This window comes from Salmo salar, chromosome 13 (assembly GCF_965601325.2).
Source record: "Salmo salar chromosome 13, fSalSal1, whole genome shotgun sequence".
Taxonomy (NCBI): Eukaryota; Metazoa; Chordata; class Actinopteri; order Salmoniformes; family Salmonidae; genus Salmo; species Salmo salar.
This window is the reverse complement of record NC_138303.1, coordinates 29,180,570-29,197,910: the sequence shown is the minus strand read 5'-3', so window position 1 is coordinate 29,197,910 and position 17,341 is coordinate 29,180,570. Positions and strand designations below refer to the sequence as shown.

General features: G+C 47.6%; 1 protein-coding gene and 2 pseudogenes across 2 annotated transcripts in view; all 3 read left to right on the top strand.

Annotated features, from left to right (window-relative positions):
* Window positions 1-8,947, top strand: part of LOC106566780 (cadherin EGF LAG seven-pass G-type receptor 3) — a 51,925-nt gene extending 42,978 nt beyond the window's left edge. Inside the window, exons 25-35 of the mRNA XM_014135168.3 lie at window positions 1,217-1,391; window positions 1,496-1,608; window positions 2,098-2,177; window positions 2,385-2,511; window positions 2,700-2,819; window positions 3,606-3,703; window positions 3,997-4,088; window positions 5,412-5,585; window positions 5,805-6,002; window positions 6,204-7,161; window positions 7,416-8,947. Coding sequence (XP_013990643.3) covers window positions 1,217-1,391; window positions 1,496-1,608; window positions 2,098-2,177; window positions 2,385-2,511; window positions 2,700-2,819; window positions 3,606-3,703; window positions 3,997-4,088; window positions 5,412-5,585; window positions 5,805-6,002; window positions 6,204-7,161; window positions 7,416-7,443 — 2,163 coding nt within the window. The 3' untranslated portion in view covers window positions 7,444-8,947. The remainder of the gene's footprint in view (window positions 1-1,216; window positions 1,392-1,495; window positions 1,609-2,097; window positions 2,178-2,384; window positions 2,512-2,699; window positions 2,820-3,605; window positions 3,704-3,996; window positions 4,089-5,411; window positions 5,586-5,804; window positions 6,003-6,203; window positions 7,162-7,415) is intronic.
* Window positions 8,948-12,899: 3,952 nt separating this feature from the next.
* Window positions 12,900-15,650, top strand: LOC106566783 (tRNA (34-2'-O)-methyltransferase regulator WDR6-like; annotated as a pseudogene). Its single transcript, XR_014380010.1, has 2 exons — window positions 12,900-13,035; window positions 13,685-15,650. The product of XR_014380010.1 is annotated as a tRNA (34-2'-O)-methyltransferase regulator WDR6-like (transcript).
* LOC123726137 (tRNA (34-2'-O)-methyltransferase regulator WDR6-like) lies at window positions 15,253-16,767 on the top strand (annotated as a pseudogene).
* The last annotated feature ends 574 nt before the right edge of the window (window positions 16,768-17,341 follow it).

The window sequence follows — 17,341 nt, the reverse complement described above, 5'->3', positions numbered from 1 at the left end:
AATGAGTGGACTGCCTATGGACAAAGGGCTTGGTGATGTGCGATCCCGCGAGCGCGCCGTTCCTTCTTTTTCTCCTGGAATGAATATGCTATTGTCCGGTTGGAATATTATCGACGTTTTATGTTAAAAATACCCTAAGGATTGATTGTAAACAACGTTTGACATGTTTCTACGACCGGTAATGGAACATTTTGACTTTTCGTCTCTGGTACCGCGCTCGCGGGTTATGCCTTTGGATAGTGATCTGAACGCACGAACAAAACGGAGGTATTTGGACATAAATAAGGAGTATTTCGAACAAAACGAACATTTCTTGTGGAAGTAGGAGTCCTCGGAGTGCATTCTGACGAAGATCAGCAAAGGTAAGAGAATATTTATAATACTAATTCAGAGTTTTGTTGATGCCAGAACTTGGCAGGTAGCTGTATAGCTTGCTTCGATGGCTGAGCTATGTACTCAGAATATTGAACAATGTGCTTTCTCCGTAAAGTTATTTTGAAATCTGACAAAGCGGTTGCGTCAAGGAGTAGTGTATCTATAATTTTTTCAATAACTGTTGTAAATTTTATCAATGTTTATGATGAGTATTTTTGTAAATTGATGTGCACATTCACCGGACGTTTTGGTGGGAATACATTTTCTGAACATCACGCGCCAATGTAAAATGCTGTTTTTGGAAATAAATATGAACTTTATCGAGCAAAACATACATGTATTGTATAACATGAAGTACTATGAGTGCCATCTGATGAAGATCATCAAAGGTTAGTGAATATTTTAGCTGTACTTTTGGTTTTTGTGATGCATGTCCTTGCTTGGAAAATGGCTGTGTGGATTTTCTTGTAAAGTTTATGTCCTAACATAATCTAATTTTATGCTTTCGCCGTAAAGCCTTTTTGAAATCGGACAATGTGGTTAGATTAACGAGAGTCTTATCTTTAAAAATGGTGTAAAATAGTTGGATATTTGAGAAAATGAAATTCTGAGATTTTTGCTGTTTTGTATTTCGCGCCAGGCTATTTCACTGGCTGTTGAATAGTGTGGAACAGTCACGTCCCACCGAGCCCAGAGAAGTTAAACAAATTTCGGCCAAACCCACCAATAGAAGCCCAATGGGAAAATAGTTACTGAACTCGGCTACAGACCCATATGAATACATTGAAAGTTGTCATAACATAATCTCTATACATGTCTCTGACTGTCCTCTCTCTCTTAGTTCCTGTGTACGGTGGTGGCCATCCTGCTGCACTATTTGTTCATGGCCACGTTTGCCTGGCTGTTTGTGGAGGGGCTCCATATCTACCGCATGCAGACAGAGGCACGCAACATCAATTATGGAGCCATGAGGTTCTATTATGCCATCGGATGGGGCGTGCCTGCTATCATTACAGGTACACACACACACACGCAGGTCCCTACAGAGACCTGATTTAGAATGGATTTCACTGATACTAGTAAGAACACAAAGTAAAAAACACATCTTACTCTCGTTCAGGTTTGGCGGTAGGGCTGGATCCTGAGGGCTATGGAAACCCAGACTTCTGCTGGATCTCCATATATGACAAACTCATCTGGAGCTTCGCTGGACCTATCGCTATCGTCATCCTGGTACTGTCTCCCTCTCACTCTGTGTCAGTCACTTTGTTTGCCTCTATATCTCTAGTTCTGTGTCAGTCACTTTGTTTGCCTCTATACCTCTAGTTCTGTGTCAGTCACTTTGTTTGCCTCTATACCTCTAGTTCTGTGTCAGTCACTTTGTTTGCCTCTATACCTCTAGTTCTGTGTCAGTCACTTTGTTTGCCTCTATACCTCTAGTTCTGTGTCAGTCACTTTGTTTGCCTCTATACCTCTAGTTCTGTGTCAGTCACTTTGTTTGCCTCTATACTTCTAGTTCTGTGTCAGTCACTTTGTTTGCCTCTATACCTCTAGTTCTGTGTCAGTCACTTTGTTTGCCTCTATACCTCTAGTTCTGTGTCAGTCACTTTGTTTGCCTCTATACCTCTAGTTCTGTGTCAGTCACTTTGTTTGCCTCTAGTTCTCTGTAGTTCTAGTTTTATCTAGTCTCATGTCTGCCTCATTGCTGTCTCTTTGCTGCAGATGAATGGTGTGATGTTTCTGATTGTGGCTCGCATGTCCTGCAACCCCTCCCAGAAAGAGACCAAGAAACTACCTGTCATGTGAGTATCCCAGAGAGGTTGAACATATTACATATAAATTGCCGCGTTCTGCTGAATACAATTCTATTGCAGTAAAACAGTATACCTTTAAATCCAGCCATAAAAGCTTTTTTGATAAAAAACCTCTCTGTCTCTCACATTGTTTGACATGCTCTCTCTCTTTTTTCTCTCTATTCTATTCTTTTCCTTTTCCTTCTGTCTCTCCAGTGCCACTATACGCGGTGCCATCCTGCTGCTGCTCCTGGCCACCTCTACCTGGTTCTTTGGGCTGATGGCTGTCAACAACAGCATTCTGGCCTTCCACTATATCTTCATTGTACTATGCTTACTGCAGGTACTGACCCTATCTGGTGTGTGTGTGTGTGTGTGTGTGTGTGTGTGTGTGTGTGTGTGTGTGTGTGTGTGTGTGTGTGTGTGTGTGTGTGTGTGTGTGTGCGCGCGCCTTATTAGACTGTGTGAGTTGCTTTCTAGTCCTGGTGAGTACTTGGTGGTGTGTTAATGTATACATTCCCCTCTTCCCAGGGTCTTGCTATGTTCCTGGTATTCACGGTGCTGAACGTGGAGGTGCAGGAGGTCTGGAAGTTGTCATGTCTGGGCAAGAAGAGCCCCAACGAGGATGCACCTAGAGCCCCACAGAACCCTGTGAGCATGCGCCCCCCCCCCCCCCCTAGAATGTTGATGTGTGCTCTAATTCAGACTCGACTAGCGCGGTATGACCTAGAATGTTGATGTGTGCTCTAATTCAGACTCGACTAGCGCGGTATGACCTAGAATGTTGATGTGTGCTCTAATTCAGACTCGACTAGCGCGGTATGACCTAGAATGTTGATGTGTGCTCTAATTCAGACTCGACTAGCGCGGTATGACCTAGAATGTTGATGTGTGCTCTAATTCAGACTCGACTAGCGCGGTATGACCTAGAATGTTGGTGTGTGTTCTAATTCAGACTTGACTAGCGCGGTATGACCTAGAATGTTGATGTGTGCTCTAATTCAGACTCGACTAGCGCGGTATGACCTAGAATGTTGATGTGTGTTCTAATTCAGACTCGACTAGCGCGGTATGACCTAGAATGTTGATGTGTGCTCTAATTCAGACTCGACTAGCGCGGTATGACCTAGAATGTTGATGTGTGCTCTAATTCAGACTCGACTAGCGCGGTGTGACCTAGAATGTTGATGTGTGCTCTAATTCAGACTCGACTAGCGCGGTATGACCTAGAATGTTGATGTGTGCTCTAATTCAGACTCGACTAGCGCGGTATGACCTAGAATGTTGGTGTGCTCTAATTCAGACTCGACTAGCGCGGTATGACCTATAATGTTGATGTGTGCTCTAATTCAGACTCGACTAGCGCGGTATGACCTAGAATGTTGGTGTGCTCTAGTCCTGAATGTATTTTTCAACACGTGGGTGTTTTGTGTCAAGGGTCAGAACCCCTACAACAATGCGTCGTTGCTGGAGCAGAGCGGACTGCACCGCATCACCCTCGGAGCCTCCACCATCTCCTCTGTCAGCAGCGCTCGGTCAGTAAGCCATCTGTGAGGATCTGTGAGGCTGTTTCCCAGACACAGACTCAGCTTAGTCCTGGGCTATAAGCTATTTCAATGGAGATTCTCCATAAACCATGCTTTTAAGTCCAGGAGTAGGCTCAGTCAGAGTCTGGAAAACCGGCTCATTGTGTACATGTACTGCAGACTTCCACTGTTTGTGAATAAGGTTTATATGGAGCCTGGTTAATGTAGTGACCAGTCCAGTGTCTCAGTGTGCGTGATGTCATGTGTAAATGCTCTGGTTAACACCTCCTGTCCTCCCACAGAGAGAACCTGCTGGCCCGCCAGACCTTGGAACACAATCTGGGACATACTGGAGCTACAGACCTGGACGTGGCTATGTTCCATAGAGACAGAGGTACCCACTGACACGCGCGCACACACACACACACACACACACACACACACACACACACACACACACACACACACACACACACACACACACACACACACACACACACACACACACACACACACACACACACACACACACACACACACACACACATGCATTGTAATAGAAATACACACATTCATAAACACTCAACTAGGGTTTTAATACTGTATACAATACACTTAAAATGATAACAAATGTGCATGACCACTTTTACGTTTTTATTGGTGCCCTCTCTCTCTCCCTCTCTGTCATTCTGTCTTTCTCTCTCTCTCTCCCTCTCTGTCATTCTGTCTTTCTCTCTCTCTCTACCTCTCTCCCTCTCTGTCATTCTGTCTTTCTCTCTCTCTCTCTCCCTCTCTGTCATTCTGTCTTTCTCTGTCGTTCTGTATTTCCCCTCTCCCTCTCCCTCATTCTGTCTTTCTCTCTCTCTCTGTCGTTCTGTCTTTCCCCTCTCCCTCTCTGTCGTTCTGTCTTTCCCCTCTCCCTCTCTGTCATTCTGTCTTTCTCTCTCTCTCTGTCGTTCTCTTTCCCCTCTCTCTCTCTGTCGTTCTGTCTTTCTCTCCCTCTCTGTCATTCTGTCTTTCTCTCTCTCTCTCTGTCGTTCTCTTTCCCCCCTCTCTCTCTGTCGTTCTCTTTCCCTCTCTCTCTCTCACTCTCTCTCTCTCTCTGTCGTTCTGTCTTTCCCTCTCTCTCTGTCGTTCTGTCTTTCTCTCTCTCTCTCTCTGTCGTTCTGTCGTTCCCTCTCTCTCTCTCTCTCTGTCGTTCTGTCGTTCCCTCTCTCTCTCTCTCTCTGTCGTTCTGTCTTTCTCTCTCTGTCGTTCTGTCTTTCTCCCTCTCTCTCTCTCTGTCTTTCCCTCTCTCTCTCTGTCGTTCTGTCTTTCCCTCTCTCTCTCTGTCGTTCTGTCTTTCTCTCTCTCTCTCTCTCTCTCTCTCTGTCTTTCCCTCTCTCTCTCTGTCGTTCTGTCTTTCCCTCTCTCTCTCTGTCGTTCTGTCTTTCCCTCTCTCTCTCTCTCTGTCGTTCTGTCTTTCCCTCTCTCTCCCTCTCTCTCTCTGTCGTTCTGTCTTTCCCTCTCTCTCTCTCTCTCTCTCTCTCTGTCGTTCTGTCTTTCCCTCTCTCTCCCTCTCTCTCTCTGTCGTTCTGTCTTTCCCTCTCTCTCTCTCTGTCCTGTCTTTCCCTCTCTCTCTCTCTCTCTCTCTCTCTCTGTCGTTCTGTCTTTCTCTCTCTCTCTCTGTCGTTCTGTCTTTCTCTCTCTCTCTCTGTTGTTCTGTCTCTCCTCTCAGGTGAGGACTCAGACACAGACTCAGATGTCTCTTTGGAAGGGGAACGTAGTCTCTCCATCCCCTCCTCCGAGAGTGAGGACAACGTTCGTCTCCGTGGACGCATCCAGCGGCGTTTCAAACGCACCAATCACAGCGAGCGGCTGCTCACAGAGCCCGCCCACAATAGCACCAAAGGTACACACAGACGCTAAGAAAATGTCAGACTGGATAGACTCATAGATTCACAAATTAATACATACAGATATCATAAATGTCAGAAACCAATATCCATAAATCAATAAAAATCCTTATGCATTTACCTGTCACTTCTACAAAACTTTATCTCATATTGGATTCAGTTGTGATTTATTTTGAGTTGTTGGCCATTGGCGATTGTCCATCTTTGTGTGTCAGACCTAGACGGCAATGACCTGCTCTCCTATTGGCCAGCGCTGGAGGAGTGCGAGGTCCACTCCCTGCAGAAGTGGGGCTCAGAGCGCCGACTAGGGGCTGACTACAGCAAGGATGGCTCCAACAACAACCAACCTGACGCAGCGCTGACCAGCGGGGACGAGAACGGCCTGACAGGACAGCCCAGCCGCCACCGCAAGGGTGAGTCACAACCTCAGTAACCTCGCCCTTGGACCAGATTATACTATTTTGGTCTGTGGGTATCAATGGTTGACTTTGGAGTGCTGATGACCGGCATTTATTACCAATGGGTTCCACATACAGATTCATGTAGACTCAAAGGCCAAAATACATACACATGATTAACCTTTTCTCTCTTCTCATCTCTCCCTGCTGTCTCAGGCATTCTGAAGAACCGTATTGGCTGTCCGCCGGCCCTGCAGGGTCTCTCCACCATGGGCCGGGTCCCCAGCGATCTCTCCTGGTACCGCACCTCCACCCTGGGCCACAGGGGTGTCCCGGCAGCCTCCTATGGCCGCATGTACTCTGGGACAGGCTCCCTGTCCGGCACGGGCTCCTTGTCCCAGCCCGCCTCCCGCTACTCTTCCAGGGAGCACCTAGACTCTCTGGCTCGCCGCCAGTTCTCCAGAGACCCCCTGGGCCGCCAGGCTGGAGGAGGGTCCCAGAACCGCCTGGACCGCCAGGGCTCCCGGGACAACCTGGACCTGCTCCCCCGCCGCCGTGAGCCGGGCCTGGACAGAGCCTCCAGGGAGAACCTGAGCAGCTCCAGAGACAGGCTGGACATCCAGCAGCACAGCGCCCACGCCTCCCAGGAGGACTTGAGTGGGAATGGAGGTGTGGAGCCGAGTCTGGGGGGGTCGCGCTCCCAGCTAAACAACCTGATGCGACGCCAGGCCTCCTCTCGTGAACACCTGGGAGGAGCGCTAATGAGCAGCCGCTCCCGCGAGCAGCTGGAGGGCAATGGGGGCGGTGGGGTGACTCAGTCCCAGCCCTGCAGGGAGTGGCTGCGCACACTACCCCCCCGTCAGCCCTCGCACCCCGACCAGCCCCCACCCTCCTCCCCTCCACCTCCAATCAGCGAGGAGCCCCAGGAGTCCCCCCTACCCCATCGCGGCCGGCTGGACTCTGCTCCCCCATGTAGGTACCCCCTCCCTGCCCTCGGCGCACCCCCCAGCCGCCACCCGTCCAGCGAGCACCTGGACATCCTGTCCTCCATCTTGGCCTCCTTCAGCTCTTCTGTGCTCACCCCCCCAGACCCCTCATCTGCACAGGGACCCTCCCCCTCCCCGCCCCACTCCGCCACCTCCCACAGCATCTCTGAGGTTTCCCCAGACTCTGAGTAAGTCCTGAACTCAATCACTCACTCACCTTCATCTACCTGCTGCCTTTTCTCTTCACACTCCTGCTCTGCTCTTTTTCTCTCTATCCTCACGTATCCCTCTTTTTGGTCAGCCCTCTTTTTGGTCCCCATCAAAGATGTGGTGATTTGGATTCTAAATGTGTCATAGCCTACATATCAGGAGATTTATGTAGCATTAATAACATGATGTTCTTTTCCCTTGTCACTGATTGTGGTCTCTCTTGCCTCTTCAGAGTCAACAGAAGTGAAGGACAGTCTTGATGACACCCTCCAAATCCCACAATGCATGTCTAGTGGGGTTACCAAGGACTGCGCGGGGGTAGGGCAGAGGTCAAGGAGCCCCTGGGCTGCTGAAGCACTTTGGGATACTGGAGGATATGTGTTGAAGGAAGGCAGAGACAGTGAGAGGGAGTTTGAAGGTGCTGGGTTGGTGCTGCTGTTAAGTATTTTCGGTCACAAGTAGCAACCAGTATGGGGAGGAGGGCTATATGATTGAAACAGAGGGGTGGCTACCTCAGCCACTACGTTTTAACGAACTTCGATCCTCAGATTTCAACATGAACACAAAGATCGGAATCGATCTGCTAAGAAAAAGATGAACCTGTAGATAACATTTTTATACATTTTGTATCTTTTTCAACAGAGATGGAAAAAAAAAATCTCTTGTGACGTTTTGGAAGATTGTGTCCATGTGCGGTTGTGAAGGAGATGTGAATGGAATCTGTTGCTATGGGCGATAGCCCTAACTCAATCCCAAATTCCACTACCATTATCCCGAAACCTTTCCTCAAACCTGTCAACTATGTTTATAAAACTAGGGCCAGGGTTGGTTAGTGTTGATTGGATGAGATTACGAGACGTGATAGGATGAGGAAGATGTTGGGGGCGGGTGATTGTAAATAGGAAGGAATTCTAGGAAAGCGAGATTTGATAGAACAAATGATTGTGAACAAGAAAGAAAGCAGATATACTTTGATATTTGCAAGGCTTGATGATGGCTTGATTATCTCATTCTTTAGACATAATTGTTCTGTTAATCCAAGACCCACTGCATTTGAATGTCGATCATCTATTCTACAGCATCATATATCTCTCTGTGCTACTACAAATCACAAACAAAACATATCAGTCAAAACAAAGTATTATATCAGATCTGGTTCCACATCTAACACTTTCTCTGCCTGAGGATATATGGTCCATTTAAGTGTAAAATATCTATTTTCAATTACCTGCTGTAATATCATTTCATGTCTTTGGTGGTATGTTATTATAAATGTGACACTATAATTGCCAAAAAGGTCCCCAGGGTACCCCCAATATCCATCCTTACCCATGTTCCATCTATGTTTAGCTGCTCCAGCTATTTAGCTACTGGGCAGTTATTTTTTCACATGATTTATTATTGCAGTACCTTTAACTTGTACAGACATAAGATTTTATTTTATTTATGACGATCATATTTATTACTTTGTAATTTTGTGTGAGAGGATGTAATGTTTCCTATGGCCTGACTCTCCCACTGTGACAAAATGCATTGAGAGAAAAGAACGAGTGAGATGACAAGAGTCAAGAGGAAAGACATTGAAGTGTGATGATGAGGGGATAGAGAGAGGTTGGGATGGGGGATTGTTTTTGTCAGTTTGTTTATTCTGGGGTATGTGCTATCCAGTCAGCATGGGGGGAATTTAAAACAGCTGCTCCTCATTTACCGTGGAAACCATACAAGAGAAATGTTGCACATTAAAAAAAGAACTATTCCTAACAAGATGTGTTTTCTGTGAGTGACATTCCCTGATGAAAACAAGTTCATATTCAGACATCTACCCCAGCCCATTACAACAAAACTCCCCCAGATTCTGAGCAGCAGTGAGAAGGAATACTGAAACAAAAATCACTAAAACCTGAAACTGTCAAAAACGGAAAAAATCATTAACGGAAAAAATCATTGTCAGAAAATAAGAGCAATAAAAATGTAAAAAGCAAGTAAAACGTCAAATGATTTGATCGTGATCCTCATCCTCCATGTCCTCGCTACTAGAGGGCGGTTGTACCTCTTCCCCTATCTTCTTCAGCTTAGCCTGATTAGTATTTATTTTTTAGCCTGTAGGCCTTCTCTTTCTGCCTCACAGCCTGTCTCTTATCTTCTAGAACCTTCTGTTCCATCTGTAGAAGCCTCATCCTCTGCTCATGTTCCAGCTCCGACAGTTCCAACATGCGCGGCCCATACCGTGGGTCCTCCGCACCTTGCCCTGCCACTGCCGCCAGAGAGGTGAGGGGTCGTGTGGTGGCCCGGGGGGTGTAGGGCAGATCAAAGTTCACAGGGCGAGAGGTGAGCAGGCTAGCGGATGAGGCAGCTGGGATGGGCAGAGAAGGGTAGGAAGGGGACGTCCCAGAACCAGTGGATCCACTGTGGGTGAGGGTGGAGGCATTGGGCTGGTTGGTGGAGGGGGCCCGGAGGGGTCCACCACTTCCTGTTAGTGCTGTAAAGGAGGTGATGCCGATACTCATGGCTACCTGGTCTTTACTCTCACACTCGTGGGGAAGACATGACACTGGGTTAGATTAACTTCACTGTAAGACATTCTGCTCTTATAATAGAAGAACTCTATCGACATTTTCATATGTAAGATCATCATACAGAGAGGATTGTCTATGGAGATGTGATCTAGTTGAGAAGACACATTACCTCATTGTGACTGTACAAATACTGAGCTATACAGTGCATTCGGAAAGTATTCAGACCCCTTCACTTTTTCCACATTTTGTTACGTTACAGCCTTATTCTAAAATGTATCAAATACAGGTTTTTTACCAATCTACACACAATACCGCATAACGACGAAGCAAAAACAGGTTTTTTGAACTTTTTGAAAATGTATAAAAAATTAAAAAACAGAAATACCTTATTTACATAAGTATTCAGACCCTTTGCTATGAGACTCGAAATTGAGCTCAGGTGCATCCTGTTTCCATTAATCATCCTTGAGATGTTTCTACAACATGATTGGAGTCCACCTGTGGTAAATTAAATTGATTGGACATGATTTGTAAAGGCACACACCTGTATATATCAGGTTTCACAGTTGACAGTGCACGTCAGACCAAAAACCATGCCATGAGGTTGAAGGAATTGTCCGTAGAGCGCCGAGTCAGGATTGTGTCGAGGCACACATCTGGGGAAGGGTACCAAAACATTTCTGCAGCATTGAAGGTCCCCAAGAACAAAGTGGCCTCCATCATTCTTAAATGGAAGAAGTTTGGAACCACCAAACCTCTTCCAAGAGCTGGCCGCCTGGCCAAACTGAACAATCCAGGGAGAAGGGCCTTGGTCAGGGAAGTGACCAAGAACCCGATGGTCACTCTGACAGAGCTCCAGAGTTCCTCTGTGGAGATGGGAGAACCTTCCAGAAGGACAACCATCTCTGCAGCCCTCCACCAATCAGGCCTTTATGGTAGAGTGGCCAGACGGAAGCCGCTCCTCAGTAAAAGGCACATGACAGCACGCTTGGAGTTTGCCAAAAGGCCAAAGGATTTGGGCCTGGTCTCGAAAGCAGTATATCCTTCACGTCGGACTCAATAAAGAAATAATCTTTGTCCAGTTCAAGGTGAGTAATTACTGTTCTGATGTCCAGAAGCTCTTTTTGGTCAAAAGACGGTGGTGGCAGCATCATTATGTACAAAATAATTTACCAACAAAATAGCCCAGTTTGTTTAGGAGCCTGTAAAAACGTCAGCTACCCCATTGTAATATTGGTTCTGTTTTTTTCTGATGGATTAAACTGAAATTGCAACCAACTTTCTATGGCTTGTTAAAAAATATCGACATTTTGTAGATTATTTAATTTTCAAATAACTGAAAGTGAAAGGTTAATCTGAATAAAGGGAAAAAGGCCATTCTTAAAAACGGGGTGAGCCATTCTTACTAATCTGCTAGAGAACCAGTTCAGATTTAAGTATAGCTTTTGTATGACTGATGCCTTTAGTGAGGCCTAATGCTTTAATATTTAATAATTCATCCCAATTGTTACACCGAGAAGATTGAACGTCTGCTACTTTAGCAGTCGTCCAATCTTCTCAGGGTAACAGTTGAGATAATGGGACAATTCAGTGTACAACACATTTCTCATCCCTGGATTAAGGTACGTTTTCCCAGCCAATGTCTCGCTCCGGTTCGCGGTGTCTTGATCTACACAGGAAGTCTGTACGACCCTAGTGCAGCTGTAAGCAAGCAGGTCAATCTACTGGCTACGTAAAGTGAGGTATTGAAAACAGGGGTGCCAATCCATTTTATTTGTATAAAATCATGTAATTTTTTGGAGCATACAATATTTGTATTTATTTTAGTATTTTGTTTTGCTAATCTTTATCAAGGGATAATTTTGGACTATGTGTGTGAGCAGATTGGTTGACACCACATCATTCTATCATCCGAGGAAAACAAATATAAGCGTGTGAATTCAATGTAGATGAGCTCATCTTAGCGGAGTGTCAGCACAGAGTAGTGCTTGCTTGCTGTTTGGAGTTTTAGGCTGGGTTTCTGTACAGCACTTTGCGATATCAGCTGATGTAAGAAGGGCTTTATAAATAGATTTGATTTGAGTAGTGTAGTATCCCCTGCAGTGGGGGAGCCAGGCCAGAGGCTGGTGTAGCCCTCCTCTCTGTCCACGTTGTCCTGGTTGGAGATGAGGTTGGGCACCATGGCCGTGATCTCTCGCTGAACCTCAGTCAGGGCCGTGACAGGCAGGCCAGTGACCACCTGCTTCTGGTGCCGGTGCAGCACCTGGTGACACCTCACCTTCAGTCTCTTCCACAGTGTCTTCATGGTACCCACCGAGCTGGGTGGCCAGTCAGGGAAGGCGGCTTTGAAGGCGTTCACCACCTCGCCCCACACGGCTTTGCAGTGCACCGTGGTATTGGTGTCCTTCCTGAAGTCCTGGACTGTGCCACACTTTGTATCCTCTGCAGGAAGTAGAGCTTTTGCTGCATGGTGAAGTTGGGCGTGAGGTACGACATGGTTGTTGGTTGCCAAGGCAACGGGGTGGAGCTGAGGGGTTGTGTGGTTTAGTTCAATTTGATGACCTGATCATTTGGAAGAACTGCTAGGCGCATGCATTTACTTGGATGTGTCATTGTCATGAATGGTACTGTAATCCACAGTAGAGCATCATCTTGGATAACCAACTGTTTTGGAATGTTTTTATAGCAACAGATGGCTGTCCACTGTTAAATCAAATTACATGATGAACAGGTGCAGTGGTCGATTCTGTGATTGTTAATAACGCACAAAATCATTTGTTTTCCTGGTTTGAAATGGAAGGAAGCACATCAGAACGACATTGAAATTTATATGAATACCTGCAGCAAGGTTGAGATTTTTAGAGGCATCAGTCATCGTTGGCAAGGATTCCAAATTTTTGCATCCACCTAAAACGTATCGAATGCCTTGCTTGCTACCTTAGCAGGTTTGTTAGCAAGATGGCTAGCTAGCATTACTGTCAAACTAATAAACCTGGCATTCCCCTTTAAATGCACGTATTTTATGTACATTTTATATTACTGACATGCAACCAGACAGACAATAATTGCGCAGAAAAACACTTTGAGTGGCCAGGATACAAAATGTAAACAACAAATCTGCGTAATTTACGCAAATAGCACGTTCAACTAGTTTTTAACCAATGGGTATCAACTTTATTGCAATTGCGATGCATGTCAGTGTAGACATATTTGATTGGATCCGTGGCATACACACTACTCTGGCAGTGGAGAAACACATGGGTGGCTAGATAGAACCAATACACGAAATGGATAAAATGATTTGCAAGAAATGAAAGGGTTCTCCTATATAGATATGTAAGTAGCTAGCCATAGTATTTCTAATACAGCAGTAGCCCTGACATTGCTAGCTAGTTGTTAGCATGCTAGTTAGCGTTATACTTTTTATTTTTTATTATACAAAGTTATTAGCATTATGTCATCTAGCTAGCTATTGGTACACACTCTTTTCACGCCACTTCGATACAGCTACAACCGGAAGTGATTTCTGTAGCAGGTTACACGAGCATTTTCTAATCCGGGACCCTTGAGACGTCCCTACCTCATTGAAGTTAACACTTAAAATGGGTTGGTGAAGGTCAGGGTAGGGGTTACCCACTGACCTTTCGCTAACTCTTTTCCTAACCTTAACCTGTAATTCTCCTAACCTGCTACGAAAAGTCACTTCCGGTCATAGCTGTATTGAAGCGACGTGAAAAGTGTTTCTCATATTGTGTTTTACTGCCTTGGTGTTGACATTAAATCAGAAGTTATTGTAAATTTAACTCGTTTTTTTCTGATTCTCATTCATAAGAGAAAGACTAACATAACGGGCTAAAGCCACAAATTATCAAGCTAATGTTACAGCACACACATCGCTAGTATCTAGCAAGTTGATGTTGGCACACTACAGAAAAAGGCTTTTGAATAAGAGGATTACTGGCTAATTCTTCTGTATGTGTCCCAGGTTGTCAGGTACTGTTGAGGAAAGGAGCTCAGTGATTATGGAGACCGCAGCCTTGATAGCGTCACTGCTCTGGAGTTCCTAAGGGAGGGATCCCTGGCTAGAGAATACAAGACCGTCCGTACCATAGAGATCCTATTAAATTACTAATATTCAAATTCCTAATTCTCTGGTCATTACTGCCTAATCATAACCCTAGCATTATCAATCTGATCTGGGCCATGTTCCAAGAAATGTATAAACTGCATCCTTTCTCATTTTAGTTATTTAGCAGACACTCTTATCCAGAGAAACTTACAGTAGTGAGTGCATACATGTCATAATTTTTTTTTCTCCGTACTGGTCCCACGTGGGAATCGAACCCACAACCCTGGCGTTGCAAACACCATGCTCTACCAACTGAGCCACACAAGGACAATCTTCCTTTGTCCTTGTTCTGTCATAAAGATTTTATTTTAAATAATGACATTTGCATATGTCCGTACATGTGAGGGTCCGATCCTGACAGTTTACTGCCTCCAACCTCAGCCCAAAGCCTGCACCTCACTGAGCTTGCTCCACAACTACCGCATCCATGGGATCCGTCCCAAACCACAGCCAAGAGACAGACGGACCCGTGACCCAGAGGATGAGGTGGTAGTGTTTGGAGGGAAGGCTGTGCGCCTGCTGAGGCTGAGTGCTAGAAGGTAGAGGCTGGAGCCACTCTTGCAGCCCTCATGGAGCTGCAGGACTGGGCCCTGGATGTCGACTTGGTCTCTGGAGAGGAAGAGCCCCTCCTCAGGGTGGCTCTGGCCCACAATGCTACTCTGTTGCTGGACCCTGCGGAGGGCCGCGTCCTGGCCCTCTGCTCTTGCCAGGAGGGGTGTTTGCTGTACTTCACCCTGCTCCTCGGTGGGACCTAGGAGGACTCTGACCTGGTGGGGGAGACAGTGTTCAACCAGCTGGTGCTCTGGAGGCCAGGAGGGGCACAGCCAGACAGGAAGGCCCCAGTGGAAAGGTGTCTGCCAGGTCATAGTGGTGTCATCTTCAGCCTCTGTTACTGCCGGGAGACTGGCTGGCTGGCCTCTGCCTCTAATGACCTCAGTGTGAGGTTCTCGGGGGGTGGGGGACCTGGGGGGTGCTGGAGGGGATATGACCCCAGCCCGACGTGTATGGGGGTGCTGTACGGACACCAGTCTTCTCCGTAAAGCTGTCCCTTGGACGGGTGTACAGCACTGGGGAGGACGGGTCTCTGTTGTGGGACTGGGGAGGTGGGGGAGGGTGGGCCGGACACTGAATGGACACCGGGCTGGGGGAGTGAGGGCGGTCATTGAGGGAGGGGAGGGCCAGGGCATGTGGGTGGCCACCGGGGGCCGGCAGATCGAGGAGTCCAGCTATGGCAGGTGGGGGGTGAGAAGGGGGAGGGGAATGCTGAGCGAGGAGAGGGCGAGAGCCTGGTGGACCTGGGCTTCCCCTCCTGTGACAGGGGGGTCTTGAGTTCAGGTCCTGTGTGTCAGAGGTGTTGAGAGTTATGCGTTGGGGGTCTGCTGTGTGCTATAGGCAGCCTCCGTGAAGGGGTGCAGGTCTTCCCTATGTCCCAGCCTGGTGCAGGGGTGTTGTTGAGGGCAGGGCCAGGAAAGGTCCACAGTGTGCTGTGGGTTGGGCAGGTAGAGGGACAGGGGATACCTGCAGGTGTCTGGGGCAGAGGGGCTGGTCTATCGTTGGCAGGTGGAGGTAGAGATGAGAGACACAGGACTGGATCTAAGGGTAGAACCATTGTGCTCTCCTCCTGCCTTCCTGTGCAAAACGCCGGCTCACTGCTGTAGTTTACCTGGAGAGGATCACTGGTTCTTTTTGAAGGGAGAGAACACCAGCAAGACAAGGGGGGTGATGGAGCAGAGCATAGGTATGAAGAGATTGGAAGAGAGGCACATAATGGGACAGTTGAAAGCAATGATGGAAAGGGGGATGTGACAGTCAGAGAGGGGGATAAGGATAAGAGAGAGGCTGGCCCTCCAGCCTGTGAGCTCTCTGTTTGGGGTGCACGGGAAGCAATGGGTGATGTGGGTGTGTGAGCATCGCGGGCAGCTGTACAGCGCAGGTAGAGATAGCTGTGTAAGTCCTCTGGATTGGACCAGAGAGCCTTGAGGTTCTGAGGGTCCATCGGGCATGCAGGGGGATGGAGTGGCTGGAGAGAGTTCTGCTTTTGGAACCCCAGGACTCTGAAGAGGACCTGAGGGTCCAGGAACTAGACTGGGTCTGGGAGTGGTAAAGAGGTCCACTTTGTGATCATGGTCTTCCACTCGGTCCAACTTGTGGTGTGGGACCCTGTGAGGCAGGAAAGGCTGCTTTCAGCGCCCTGTGGAGGAGGCCATTGGTCCTGGAGCGACTGCCCCCAGCAGGATGGCCTCTCAGTGGGCCAGGGGATCCTGGTGTTCATCAAGCAGGGGAGGTATCCAGCCAGGCAGGGAGCCTGGACTTGAGAGATGGGCTGCATGGCAGGTGAGTGGGCTGTGTGTGTCGCTTGGGGGTGGTGGAGGCTGGAGAGGGCTGCTGGGAGGTGCTGGTGACCGGAGGAGAGGACACCAGCTTGACCGTCCTGGCGGTCCGACTGCAGACCGGTGCTGTCAGTGCTGTCGTTCCTCACCAACCACATCTCTAATATTCGGACACTGACAGCAGTCAAATGATTGGATGGAAGGACTGACCGATGAACAGACAGCAACACAGTGCCTCTCTGCACTGTTTGTATATGCGGGCTCAGATGCAGTGCTTCCGGCTGCTGATTGTAGGAAATGGAGAGTCCTGTCAGGTGATACAGGTGGCCAGCCACCGATTGGACGATTAGTGGGAGAGAAAGCAGAACTGACACAAGACTGAAAATGGACCCAGAAACGAGGTGTTTGAACTTATGGTTCATTTTTATTAACATTCAAAGATATCCCCTGACTTTCTACCAGAACACACAACACACAGATACTGTCATGCAGCTGCCCTTTCTCTCACAGGACTACAAGCACACTCTGTTGCTTAAAGTCCAATTCATGCTCAATCTAAAAATGAAGTTGGAGGCGCCGTATGGAGGGTGTGATGCACGTAGAGGCTAAATTGAGCTCCGTACCGCATCGCGTGCGCCTCCCAAATTCTGTAACAATGCGGAGGGCTCAGTATAGCTCTGCATTGACTTGATTGGTTGACGGTAGGTGGGGGCGGGAGGTCCAGTATAAACACAAACTCACTTCCATCACAACAGCTCTGCTCTGCAAAGCGCAATAAGTTACATGCCCTGACTTCTGCGGAGGCCATATCGTAGTGCTGTACGGCCACTGCAGACGTGGGATTTACCTACCATTATTTTACTAGTCCAATGCTTGAGGTAGAGGTCTTCACGGATTCACCTGTAACCTAGACCTGGTCCGGGTCCCGAGCGGAATGTCACAGGTCTGGGTCGGATCTGATATAATTGTCAGGGGTCACAGGTATTTGTAATTTTAACTGACTTGTCCGGAAGGGCCCGTACAGATCCGAACGCAACTGCTGCAGTAAGAGAGAGAGAAATGCTAACATTTATGCGGCTGCTCTTGCTTTTCACGAGAGTGGAGCGTGGCTCGTGTAGCTTGTTGTTGGCCAATCATAATAATAACATCTGCCTAACGTTCTCTCACCTCTGTCTCCATCAGG